The sequence below is a fragment of the Ovis canadensis genome, chromosome 1 (genome assembly GCF_042477335.2).
Source record: "Ovis canadensis isolate MfBH-ARS-UI-01 breed Bighorn chromosome 1, ARS-UI_OviCan_v2, whole genome shotgun sequence".
In the NCBI taxonomy this organism is placed as follows: domain Eukaryota; kingdom Metazoa; phylum Chordata; class Mammalia; order Artiodactyla; family Bovidae; genus Ovis; species Ovis canadensis.
Genome location: NC_091245.1, coordinates 90,638,415 through 90,652,677, shown reverse-complemented (window position 1 = coordinate 90,652,677; position 14,263 = coordinate 90,638,415). Strand labels below are relative to the sequence as shown.

The 14,263-nt window shown below is 36.0% G+C and overlaps 1 protein-coding gene across 30 annotated transcripts in view; it reads left to right on the top strand.

Annotated features, from left to right (window-relative positions):
- The window catches only part of ST7L (suppression of tumorigenicity 7 like), a 140,942-nt gene that overhangs the window by 8,663 nt on the left and 118,016 nt on the right, over window positions 1–14,263 (top strand). For 25 of the 30 annotated variants that reach the window (XR_011259092.1, XM_069600685.1, XM_069600610.1 and 22 more), the window contains 3 exons: window positions 2,748–2,802; window positions 6,888–7,003; window positions 12,989–13,067. Coding sequence is in view for 28 of the 30 variants with exons in the window: in XM_069600685.1 (XP_069456786.1) it covers window positions 2,748–2,802; window positions 6,888–7,003; window positions 12,989–13,067 (250 nt within the window). In the remaining 2 variants the exon portion in view is untranslated. Of the gene's footprint in view, window positions 1–2,747; window positions 2,803–6,887; window positions 7,004–8,222; window positions 8,280–12,988; window positions 13,068–14,263 lie in introns of all 30 variants that reach the window. The other 5 variants (XR_011259075.1, XM_069600559.1, XM_069600480.1 and 2 more) reach the window with 1 other exon arrangement.

Here is a 14,263-nt window from a genome sequence, read left to right as displayed (position 1 = left end):
TCTTTATACTCTTCAAAATGATTGAGTACCTCACAGAGCTTTTGTTTAAATAGTGATTATATGCCCAATATTTACCATATTAGAAATTGAAACAAATTTTAACAATATTAATTATTTTAAAAATAACAGAAACCCATTGCATGTTAACATATTTCTATAAACTGAACTCTCTCCCACCTCAAATTCATGTGTTGAAGCTCTAACCTCTAATATAACTATACCCAATCTATGGTATTTAGTTATGGTAGCCTGAGCTAATACACATATCATGAAAAATAATTACATTTCCCCAAATAGGAAATTTTAATCAGAAGACTGCCATTGCTTTACATTCATTTAAATCTCTTTATTATCTAGCTTAATTAAAAAAAATAGCTTATTCTCATATCTGCTTCTGGCATTGCCTGTTGTGAAATGTTCTGGTTGACATCTATGAAGAAAATCTGTTTTCACACAGATGCATAGTTGGAAAAGGGAAAAATAGTTTAATAACCTTTTCAGAAAGTTGTGGATATTCTTTTTTAATACAACAGCAAAATTTACTGAGAGATACTTTCTTAAAGTTTAGTTGCAGTATGGAATCTGATGCTATACCAATTAACTCTGCATGTTCTGTTACATTAAAATCCCTTGGTGTCCCATTTTGAATGGGTCTTTCATTGTTCATTTAGAAAATACTCATTCACTGAGTTATGTATGTCTTCCAAATATTGATTCATTGTTAGTTTTTTAAAATGAGATTTATTAATATCTCCACTAATTTCACAGAAAAGCCTGTAAGTATTGGGAAATTGTAAAGTTCATGGTAACTAATATAAGTTTTTCAAAATTCTAATATGTACTTGAAAGTTCAAATTTTATCATCATCAGCAAGTACTGTTTTTTCTTCCTTGAATTTGGCAGACCTACTTTGTTCATTGAGAAAAATGTCTGCCAGGTATTTATCTGAATAATCATAAAGTTGTCTCTTGGTGATTCTTTCAGATAAAAGTGATACTCCACAGAAAAAAAAAGTTAGTTCAGCTCAAAAAACAATTGCTTATATTGAAGACAACTTTCATATTTGTTTGCCTGTTTACTAGATTAGGGGTGAGGAATCCAATGACTACTAGTTTAAAATACCAGCAGTTAAAAAAAAAAATACCAGCAGTTTTACAAACCATTGATTTTGTACCATCAGCCCAACTTTGCAGGACTTGCACTAGTGTGAGGCAAGTCAGATGCTTGGGGCACAAAATTTAAGGACGCCCTCGCTCTCAGGGTGGCTCAGACGGTAAAGCGTCTACCTACAATGAGGGACACCTGGGTTCAATCCCTGGTCAGGAAGATCTTCTGGAGAAGGAAATGACAACCCACTCCAATATTCTTGCCTGGAAAATCCCATGGACAGAGGAGCCTGGTAGGCTACAGTCCATGGGGTTGCAAAGAGTCAGACATGACTAAGCGACTTCACTCACTCAAAAAGTTAAAAAGGCAAATAATGCCTTCTCATTTATTATGAAATGTATTGTTACTTTGTAGTTCCGTGAATGGTACTTTGACAACTACTGATCTAAACAAAGACCTGATATTTGTTCTCTTTCTATTTATAAACATTTGATGGCTTCTTACTAAGAATAATATCTAAGCTCTTTATGTAGTGTATAAGCTCCTTCATCAGTTTCCCCCAGTCTGTTCTGTAGCCTCATTTACATCTCTCCTCACCTTCTTAGGTGTTGCTCAGTCATCTCCGACTCTTTGCAACCCATGGACTATAGCTTGCCAGGCTTCTCTGTCCCTGGAATTCTCCAAGCAAGAATACCAAAGTGGGTTGGCCTTCCATTCTCCAGGGCATCTTCCCAAACCAGGGGTTGAACTCAGGTCTCCCACATCGCAGGCAGGTTCTTTACCATCTGAGCCATCACGGCAGCCCTCTCACCTTCTACTGTGTACTTTAATCTTCCACCATGTACTCTAATTGAACTATGCTGTGTGATTTTCTAATACTACTTCTGCTGAGAATATTCTTCATCTGACAACAATCTATTCATTTTTTACAGTGGTTCAAGTTTAAAGCCTGGCGCACTGCAGTCCATGAGGTTGCAAGGAATCAGACATGACCTAGTGACTAAGTTCAGTTCAGTCGCTCAGTCATGTCTGACTCTTTACAACCCCATGGACTGCAGCATGCCAGGCTTCCCTGTCCTTCACGAGCTCCCGAAGCTTGCTCAGACTCATGTCCATCGAATGACTAAACAACAACAAAAACAAGTTTAACTGTCACCTCCTTTCTAAAGTCTCCTGTTATTTCTCCAGAGCAAACTGAATCACTTCCTTTTTATTCTTAGACCAAAACAGCTCTCTGCCATAGCACTTTTCACACAGTTTAGGTGATACTTTACATAACTGATTCTCATGCCACATGTAATTCAGTTAAGCAAGTTAGTTCAGATTCTGTGGTAGGTTCTAGAAATGCAAAAATGAGCAAAGTTTTAAAAGCTTATATTTTGAAGGGAGAAACTGTAAACCAAACAGTCACTTTGTAATATGGTAAGCGCTGTACTTGAATTGTAGACCAAAGGTCATGGAGGCAGAAATAAGGGAATAACTAGATTTGATTACATGCTGTGTGACAGCAGGGATGATCCATGCCTTATTCTTCTTTGTGTTATACGTGGCCAGCACTGTGTTTACCATGTTGGCTAAATTAGTATTTAACTACATTAAACTGTCTTAATTCCCCCCTTTTTCTCTTTGTTTTTTTTTAGAATGTAAAGTATGGAGAAATCCTCTAAATCTTTTCAGAGGAGCAGAATATAGGAGGTATTACATTTTGCTTTCAGTATAATTATGGCATTGGTTTTAGAGTAAATGTATTATGGAAACATTTATTTTTACAGATATATCAGCTCTTCTAGTTGGAGTTTTGGATATATAATAAGGTAAAATGATTAGCCCAGAGTTTAATTTTCTGCATCTTGAATATGTTTACTTTTATCATGAGAAACATTGCTTCAAGCCATGTTTGTGATATATAATAAGTGTACATTTGGTCCTTGGTTTATGACAGAAAGCCTTTTCAAAGAATTCATGAGGTTAAGAAAAATTATAAATGTCAGCATATTCCTGTGCATATGTGCTCAATTTCAAATTTGACAGTTATTTGATAGTTTGCTAGAAGATATCAATCTGAATGTGAATATAAATTTCATTTGTGCAACAGTACAGGGTATGCTATTTTTATATTGTATTTTATATTGCCATTCCCTGGCTACGCTATTGTGTCCATTGTTCTTCTGGTTTTTACTTTAAATGAGAAAACTTTTGAAACTTATGACAAAAGATAACTTTATTTGTTTGGAAAGGGGCTGTGTTTTACCTGGGGATAGCATGGGGTATGTCATTTAATTCATTGAACAAGGAATAGTTTATGTCTACTGTATGTGGACATTGTACAAAATGACGGGGATGCAAAATGATTAAGCAGTAATCCCTGTGCCTAAGTACTTGATAGTGTAGGACAGTCACATCCTGGGAAGTCAAAGCTAGCCTTTTCTGATAGATACAATTAGCCTATATTAAGGGATTCTGCAAGAAACAGGTCCTTGAACTTCTCACTGTGTTTATTAAAGAGCTTTTAGGCTGTTATTCTTACTATCTTATGGTATCTACTTCATGAAAATCTTAAAGAGAAATTTCTTATCTTAGTATAAGGAACTCTTTATAATTTTACTTATTTGTTTATTTTTGGCTGTGCTGGGTCTTTGTTGCCGCGTGGGCTTTTCTCTAGTTGTGGTGTGCTGGCTTCTCATTGTCATGGCTTCTCTTGTTGTGGAACACAGGCTCTAGGCGCACAAGCTTCAGTAATTGTGGCACATGGGCTCAGTAGCTGTGGTTCCTGGGATCTAGAACAAAGGCTCAATTGTTGTGGTGCACAGGCTGTGTTGTTCTGCAGCCTGCGGGATCTTCCCGGATCAGGGATTGAACCCATGCCTGCATTGGCAGGCGGATTCTTGACCAGCGAGCCACCAGGGAAGCCCAGGATAAGGAACTCTTAATGCTTCTTTTTGAATGATTAGTTTGTCTTAAAGTGAAAGTCTAAAATGCATTGGTAATTATTGTGTGGTTCTGGGAAGCTTCAGTTCAGTTCAGTCGCTCAGTCGTGTCCGACTCTCTGCGACCCCGTGAATCGCAGCATGCCAGGGCTCCCTGTCCATCACCAACTCCCGGAGTTCACTCACACTCACGTCCATTGAGTCAGTGATGCCATCCAGCCATCTCATCCTCTGTCGTCCCCTTCTCCTCCTGCCCCCAATCCCTCCCAGCATCAGAGTCTTTTCCAGTGAGTCAACTCTTCTCATGAGGTGGCCAAAGTACTGGAGTTTCAGCTTTAGCATCATTCCTTCCAAAGAAATCCCAGGGCTGATCTCCTTCAGAATGGACTGGTTGGATCTCCTTGCAGTCCAAGGGACTCTCAAGAGTCTTCTCCAACACCACAGTTCAAATGCATCAATTCTTCAGTGCTCAGCCTTCTTCAAAGTCCAACTCTCACATCCACACATGACTACTGGAAAAACCGTAGCCTTGACTAGACAGACCTTAGTCTGCAAAGTAATGTCTCTGCTTTTGAATATGCTATCTAGGTTGGTCATGACTTTTCTTCCAAGGAGTAAGCATCTGTTAATTTCATGGCTGCAGTCACCATCTGCAGTGATTTTGGAGCCCCCCAAAATAAAGTCTGACACTGTTTCCACTGTTTCCCCATCTATTTCCCATGAAGTGATGGGACCGGATGCCATGATCTTTGTTTTCTGAATATTGAGCATTAAGCCAACTTTTTCACTCTCCTCTTTCACGTTCATCAAGAGGCTTTTTAGTTCCTCTTCACTTTCTGCCATAAGGGTGGTGTCATCTGCATATGTGAGGTTGTTGATATTTCTCCTGGCAGTCTTCATTCCAGCTTGTGTTTCTTCCAGGCCAGCGTTTCTCATGATGTACTCTGCATATAAGTTAAATAAGCAGGGTGACAATATACAGCCTTGATACACTCCTTAGACTTGTATTATAGCCCATCTCTAGCAAATTTATAGAACTCTTTGCTGTGGGCCATTTTATAGCCCAATCCTTGTTTTACTTTATTGAGAATTTTAAAATTTGCTTCTAATTTAGATGATTGATTTATTGTTTTGTTGTGTAGTTGCTAAGTTGTGTCTGATTTTTGTGACCTCATGGACTGTAGCCCGCCAGTCTCCTCTGTCCCTGAGATTTTCCAGGGAAGAATACTGGACTGGGTTGCCATTTCCTTCTCCAGGGGATCTTCCTGACCCAGGGATTGAATCCACATACTGCACTACAAGTGGATTCTTTACCGCTGAGCCACCAGGGAATCCCTAAGTTGTTGATACTATACATGTATTTTTTAACTGCTTTGAATCATTTTGGGATTAATATAGATTGTTAAAATTTTTTATGATTTTAGAATGTGTACCAAACTTTGCTAAGTGAACAAATACTTGCTTTTTCTTTTTTCTTCATGATAATTTCTCACAAAATAGCTAAAAACTTTAAATAGCAAGACAACTTATTAAATAACTTAAAAAATCTTTGATCATGTATATATAATGTGCTTTTAAAATACCTTTTCTGATTGCAAAATATATACCTATTCATAGAAAGTTGGAAAATAAAGAGATGTATAGAAAGAAAGTAAAAAAAAACACCTTTTTCTACCATGAAGAGATAACTGCTATTAGTGTTTTTATCCAGACTCTCTTCTATATATGCATATATAGAAACAAAACTTGAGCATCATAATATATGAAATTTACCATATGTGAATTTCCCGCAGAATTTCTTCAAAACATGAATTTTGACAGTTGTACTATATCTTATTGTAGAGGTACCATATATAACTTACCTACTGCTCCCCTCTCCAGATCATAGATTATATAGTTCACTGTTAACATTTACTCTAGAAGGATATCTTTATATATAAATATTTTTTCACATATATGATTATTTTCTTAGGGTTGATTTGTAGCACTAGGATTACTGAATAGAAAGATGTGAACAGTTTTTTTCCTTCCCTTTGAATTTTTTCTTCTTTTGATGTTGAAAAATTTCAAAAATAAAAGTAGAGTGGTAAAATGGAATTCCATTTGCCCATCCTCTAACTAGGTGTGACTATTTTTAAGCCTCTTTTAAAACTAATTGATTAATTAGTTTTTGGTTACGCTGAGTCTTCATAGCTGCGTCCAGGCTAATTGTGGCAAGTGGGGGCCACTTTTCCTTGCGGTGCACAGGCTGTTCATTGCTGTAGCTTCTCTTGTTGTGGAGCATAGGCTCTAGGCATGCAGGCTTCAGTAGTTGTGGCACTAAGACTCTTGATACTATATAATTGATTTCTGGAAAGAGAAATGTATATACCAATTTATAACAGGAATATGTGTGAATCAATATCCCACTTCACTCTTGATGACATAGATTTGCCAATTTTATAGGTGAAAAGTAAAAATCAGTTATTTTAATTTATTAGCCAGGTTGTTATCTGCTGTTAATTCCTGAGGGTTTTAGGGTGTTTTCTTATAGCTTCTTTGTAGTTTTACTTCTCATATTTAATTCTGATTCACTGAGAATTTAAGTATACTTAATGAGGTATATGTTTCAGTCAAATTGTTTTATCCATTCAGATTCAATTTTGAAGCACTGTTTGTTGAATAATCTAGCCCTTTCCCTTTTGGTTTTAGATGTTTTATTATTGTACTCTAAGTAGTTTGTGTAGGTTATCTCTTTTGTTTTATTGATTACAATAAGCTTTTGAAATGTCCTTAAATAAAATTTGTAGCAGTAAGTAGCTGATTGATGCTCTCTCACGTTCAATTTACATATTTTCTTGTGTTTTGGTAAAGATACACTTGGGTGACTGGTAAAGAGCCACTTACTTACTATGACATGAATTTGTCAGCTCAGGACCATCAGACCTTTTTCACCTGTGACACAGACTTTTTACGTCCTTCAGATACAGGTATGTGTCATATCTGCTCTTGGGGTAAATAGTAGTCATTAAAATTATTTTCAAAGTTTTTTAGTGTAATTTATTATACAGAGTTATTTGGCTTGGAGTTGTTTGTATCATTGATAAGAAACCCAGAATAAGTTGAAACTAATTATGATTGTAAACTAGGTTATTATTATACTCTTTTGTCTTATACAGAATTTAAATTATTTTATGCAAATTTAGTTGCTTCTTTTACAACTTAAAAAACCTTTCAGATCAAATCCAACAATTGCTTATGCAGAGAATAGTGTACCCAGTTTTGGTTGGGGAAATTAACACCTGAAATCATACACTAAAAAAAAAAAGAGTAAGGCAGAGTTAAACATTGGGGCACAGCATGCAGAGAAAAATTGGGTATAGTTTATTCCAGTCATAATTCAGAGAAACATTGTAAAGTTGTGCAATATCATAGAAGTGTCTGAGTTTAGTTCTCTCTAATCTTTTCTGTAGAAGTGAGTATGGAGACTCTTAAATATTTGGCTTAAAGTTGTTATTTTGTTGCTGAATCGTGTCCAACTGATTGACAGGGATCTTTATCACAACTATTTTGCCCTCTTCCACCTTATCTATGCTTCTACTTTTATCATTCAAAATTAAAAGTCTTATTCTTTGGGAAGCCTTCTCTGATCTTCTCTGCAGTTCAACAGTACTTGGTCCAAACCTCAGTAAAATAATTTTAGTTAGTTTATTCAACTGTGAGCACTTATTTGTTAATATTATGATGTTGCTTTAATGTTTGTCCTCCCTAATGTGTGAAACTTTGGAAATAAGAGACTATACTTGTCATCTTTGAATCCTTATCATCTGACACACTGCCTGGTGTACTGTAAATATTAATATTTATTCTCTGATGGAGATATAAGTGATTGAATAGCTTTGATGTTACAGATGTCTTAAGCAGTTTCATTAATAATAGCTAACAATTGTATAATACTTATTATATATGAAGCACTGTTCTAAGCAATTTATATAAAGATACTAATTTAATCTTCCCAGGCACTTTATGTTGTTCAGTTGCTAAGTCATGTCCGACTCTTTGTGACCCCGTGAACTGCACCACGCCAGGCTTCCCCGTCCTTTACTATCTTCTGGAGTTTGTTCAAACTACATCCATTGAGTCAGTGATGCTGTCCAACCATTTTATTCTTTGTTGCCCCCTTCTCTTCTTGCCATGAATCTTTCCCAGCTTCAGGGTCTTTTCCAGTGAGTTGGCACTTTCACACTCCAGAGTGTCTGGCTCTAGGTGAGTGACCACACCATCGTGGTTATCTGGGTCATTAAGATCTTGCCACTTCTTTGTCTCTTCTGCCTTTTATTTTACTTATCTTTGCATGAAATGTTCCCTTGCTATCTCTAATTTTCATGAAAAGATCTTTAGTCTTTCCCATCCTATTATTTTCCTCTATTTCTTTGCGTTGTTCACTTAAGGCTTTCTCATCTCTCCTTGCTATTCTTTGGAACTCTGCATTCAGTTGGATATATCTTTCCTTTTCTCTTTTCCACTTTTCCACTTCCTTTTCTCTTTTCCTTTCTCTTTCCACTTCTCTTCTTTTGCATTTCTTTTTCTTGGGGTTGGTTTTGGTCACTATGTTCTGTACAGTGTTATGAGCCTCTGTCCGTAGTTCTTCAGGTACTCTTGTCTACCAGATCTAATCCCTTGACTCTGTCACTTTCACTGGGGCTTCCCCTGTGGCTCAGAGGTAAAGAATCCATCTGCAGTGCAGTACACACAGGAGACCTGGGTTTGACACCAGGGTTGGGAAGATCCAGGTGGAGAAGGAAATGGCAATCCAGTCCAGTATTCTTACCTGGAAGATCCTATGGACAGAGGAGCCTGGAAGACTACAGTCTATGAGGTAGCAAAGAGTCAGACACAACTGAGCACTGTCTAATCATAACCTGAATGGCCTAATGGTTTCCCTATTTTCTTCAATTTAAGCCTGAATTTTTCAGTAAGGAGCTGATGATCTGAGCCACAGTTAGCTACTGGCAACCTTCAAAAAGGACTTGTGCCAACACACACCTCCCAGGGCTGCTGCTGCCAGTGCCCCATCCCCTCAGTAGGCCACTTCTGACCTATGCCTCTGCAGGAGACTCTCAAACACTGACAGGCACGTCTGGCTCAGCCTTGTGAGGTCAGTGCTCCTTTCCCCTGGGTTCTTGTGCACACAAGATTTTGTTTGTGCCCTCCAAGAGTCTCTGTTTCCCCCAGTCCTGAACAGTTTTGTGTAATTTTTTTGTTAAAAATGTAAGTTTATTTTGACCACATAGTTCTAAATGGAATCTTGTACTTTATATTTTTGTCAAATTCGTAGAGCTACATATTTGGCTCTTTCAGCTTTGAAAAAGGTCCTCCATAAAGCTTATTTGGCTGGGTGAGTTCTCATTGTCATTCCTGTCAACCAAATCAGACATATTTTCTGACAGAGAAGTCTGACTTCATTTTTTAAATTCAAATAGACATGTTAGCATTCATCCCTATGACAACCATCTCTCTTCTGAATTCAGATTCTAAGATGAAAAGATAGGTAAGTCTTGGAGCCTTGCCTTGAGCTTATCACTTGGCCAAAACAAGATTCCGCTGCCTTTATTATCCCTTACTAATGCTTTCTTTGCCTTACTATGAGAGAACCTTCCCTTAGGGACAGGGCGTGCTTGATAGTAAGAGGAGAAAGGGTGCTGATAAATGGAACTGGTAAAAATTATTACTCCCTCCCCACTCTACAATATACTTGAATTCAGAACTTCTAGCAGCCAGAGTACTCAGTTTCTGCATTGGCAAGTGGGTTCTTTACCAGCTGAGCCATGAGGGTAGCCCCTTGTATTTCTAATACTGAGCTTCCCTGTTAAATAAGTGAATGGCACAAATCTCTATTATAGGTTTCTTGATTAAAAACAGTTGCTCTGAAACCCAAACTAGTTCCTGAGGCACCTGTACATTTTTACACTCTAGGGCAATGCACCTTGGAAAGATTCAGGATGGGTGAAAAGTAAGCTTTTCTTTTATGAAGTAAGAATAGGTAATATATCTTTAAAGGAGCAGGGTGAGGCAAGGAGCCTGTGTTGGGTAGGAAAGAGAAACCAGCGTAACACATAGACTAATCAGAGGAACGTTCTTCAATTAGATCAGACACAGGAAAGAGTCATGTAAAGTTGAAGCTTTAGAGGTTGATTCTCTTAAAATTATGTGTCCCATTTTGGTCATTGCAGAGTTTTATGTAGTACTTCCAGAGGTATGAAAAATCCCCATTAAAGGCTGAACTAGACTTCATCCATGAATGGTAATCCAGAAATGGACTACTGGTTCCATATTGATCTTTACAGATACTTATATAAATATAATGATTTATGTCTATAGTTTTATATTAAAAAAAGAAAAATGTGTCTGTATGTGTGATGTGAGAAACTTCTCTTGACTATTGTCAGTTCAGTTCAGTCACTCATTCGTGTCCGACTCTTTGCGACCCCATGAATCGCAGCACGCCAGGCCTCCCTGTCCATCACCAACTCCCGGAGTTCACTCAGACTCATGTCCATCGAGTCGGTGATGCCAGCCAGCCATCTCATCCTCTGTCATCCCCTTCTTCTCCTGCCCCCAATCCCTCCCAGCCTCAGGGTCTTTTCCAATGAGTCAACTCTTCACATGAGGTGGCCAAAGTATCGGAGTTTCAGCTTCAACATCACTCCTTCCAATGAAAACCCAGGGCTGATCTCCTTTAGGATGGACTGGTTAGACCTCCTTTGCAGTCCAAGGGACTCTAAGAGTCTTCTCCAACACCACAGTTCAAATGCATCAATTCTTCGGCGCTCAGCCTTCTTCACAGTCCGACTCTCACATCCATACATGACCACTGGACTAGACGGACTGTTGTCATTAGTAATTACTAACTTAGTAGATTTTTGTTCTTACTCTGTTGATTTATTTAGGTAGTGAACAGACATAATCAAGAGGCTATTTAACGTTAAACTCCAGATTTACAATTTTAAGTTGGAAAATATGGACTCATGTTTCCACTTGGCAGTAATCAGTTAGACCTGAACTGTGATTCTCTCTTTTAGACAGTGCATGTGCTTTTAGTTCTGCAAGGTCTCAAGGCATTTCTGTTTCTGACTCTGGTCTTAGATTGAATGGTAGTCCCTTCTGCTTGTTAGCGTATTAGAATAGTATTTAACTTGAAAAATAGATAAATTTGATTAAATTGTTAACTGCTAGTGTTATTTCTTAAGCATATCACAAATTCTTAACACAGTTCAGAACTTTTGAAGACTATAATAAATTAGCAGTTAAGTACTAAATCAACCGTTGAATACTAAATGATTTCTAAACCTTGTTTTAGAGGGAAGTAAATATTTTCCTTCCTCTTCTTTATTTCCTGTTTCCTTTTTAGCTTAGAATTGCATTGGTTGTAAGGGATAATAAGTCTGGATAGAGCATTTGAAAACATATGAATAACAAAAAAATAAATGCTTAATGGTAGATTAGATGACTTTACTAGGAATAGAAGAAATACAAATGAAACTGAGATAGTTTTCACGTATTAAATTAGCAAAGATTGACACTACTCAGTGTTATTAAGGAAGTGGGGAAATAGTCACTCTCCTGCACTGCCTGAAAAAATGTGAATTAATACAATCTCATTGAGAGGAATTTGGGAATATATATATCCAAAGTCTTTTAAAAGATGCATACGTTTTTAACCATTCCACTTCTAAAAATGAAATATTTGGCCAGGTATACAAAGATAGATGTTAAAAGATGGTTATCATAGTATTTTTATATTAGCAAAAAATTAATTATCCATCAGAAGAGAACTGGTTAAATAAACTACTATGTATACTTAATATGCTAGAGTACCAGGTAACCATTTAAATTGTTAATAAAAAATTCAGTGTCAAAATTGGACCTGAAAATATTATGTAACTTATGGAACAGAGCCTCATCATTAAAAATGGAAGTTAAGTATTATATTTGATTTTTAGGTAATATTTTAATGTTTAAGCAGAATGCTATTCTTTACCTGGTTATTATCATATGGGTGCTGACTTGCATCAGTTTGTCAAGTTCAGGAAGCATTAGCTGTCAGCTAGCTAGTGACATATTTGATATGAGAAATGTATTTTTGTTACACAAGTAGAATATATTGTCTCCTTTTCTAAGCCAAGACTAATATTTTGTTTCCAAAGGAAAACTCAAACGTTTTCCACATTATTCTTTCTGGACAGTTGTAGGTTCCTTCCAAAAGCAACATTCATAGATTCTCTATTTTTCTTATCAAACTTGAAATAGACCAAATAGTTTCATGGATCTTCTTTATTTGTTTGTTTAATTTTAAAGAAACTTTGCTTAATGTGAAATTTTCAATTTGGTATAGTAAATGATAACAAAACTAATATTGTTATTCCAGAGAGATCCTAATTCAGGCTTTTCTTGACTCTTAGTAGAGACTCATATTTTCCATAAATGTACTATATCCTAAATTAATTCATTTTTCCCCCTTTAATATAAAATACAAATTTAAGCGTTCTTTGTGGACTGAATCTTTGATTAGATAAAAACTTTGGTTTTTAAGGTTTTTGTGTATTTTTAGCAGTTCCATAGAACCTTTCCAAAAGGATAAAAGAACAAGAATATTTCATTAATTATAATCTGATGTCAATTTTAATATACATTTAGATATATAAATGTTCATGTATAATAATGATATAGTTAACTTGATTGAGTACCACCTGTGTTATTATTCATATAAATCAGAGAAATTAATTTCTATTATGTAAGCTCTCAAATTTAGTGTAAACTTAAGGTTAATGTGAGCCATCACCCCAGTTTGTTGTTTATGTTTAAGAACATGTTATTTAAATCTTTGTTTATTTTTCTAAATCATTCTTTGTATGTTTTGCATATGATAATTTATGTTTGCATCTCATCTACTTTTTGAAATGTTTTTCCTACAGTTATGCAGAAGGCATGGAGAGAAAGGAATCCTCCAGCTCGAATCAAAGCAGCCTATCAAGCTTTAGAATTGAACAATGAGTAAGTTTGAAATATAATATATGGAAAATAAGTTTGTTTTGAAGGAAACCCAGGCAAATGATTTTGTTTCCATTTTTCTATCCTTAAGATATTTGGAGTCATTAATAGTCCCCTTTCTCTTTTTGCATACTAGGGACAAAATTTGCAGTGTTCATTGACATTTGTTTTTTGCTTCTGAAATTGTAGACTTATCTTCTATGCTTTTGAATAGAAATTATGTAGAAATATTTTTCAAAAAGGAGAATACTGATCTAGTTGATGATAATACTTGATAGTTAGAGTACTAAAATACTTATGCCACCCATTTTAATTTTGTTTTTCATTTATATCATTCACTGAAAGCATTCATTCAGTCCTAAGACCTGTAGTTGCTAGTAGGATTGGAGGATTGGGAAGGGAATACAAAATAAGAAAAACATGGCTCTAACCTTATTATTTTTAATGTTAGAAGCATTTATTTTTTTAAAGTTCCTTTTATCAACTTTATATTTTAAAAAGTATAAGTGAACTTAATATTTAAATAAAACAGATCAATAATATTGATCTAATATTAAATAAATGCCAAGAGTAAAAAGTGGGCCCAGTTGGGATTATCAAGGAATGCCTCCTGAATAATGTGAATTTAGCATTGTCCCCATACTCTTCCTTTCTCCTGTACTACAGATGTATTAATCCTTATTAAGAAGACTTACCCAAGGTAGAACAGAAATGTCAGTGTAGGGAACTCAACAAGCAGTGAATCAAGTTTATTGAGACTCTGAAAACTAATCAAAAGTTTATTGCAACCTGGAGAATGCTTAATCAATTTTAAGAAATAACTGAATTTCTTTAAGAGATCCATATTTATTTATTTATTTTTGATGTTTTTAACTTAAGTGGAGAGTGAAAAAGTTGGCTTAAACCTCAACATTCAGAAAATGAAGATCATGGCATCTGGTCCCATCACTTCATGGCAAATTGATGGAGAAACAGTAGAAACAGTGTCAGACTTTATTTTGGGGGGCTCCAAAATCACTGCAGATGGTGACTGCAGCCATGAAATTAAAAGACGCTTACTCCTTGGAAGAAAAGTTATGACCAACCTAGACAGCATATTCAAAGGCAGAGACATTACTTTGCCAACTAAGGTCTGTCTAGTCAAGGCTATGGTTTTTCCTGTGGTCATGTATGGATGTGAGAGTGGACTGTGAAGAAGG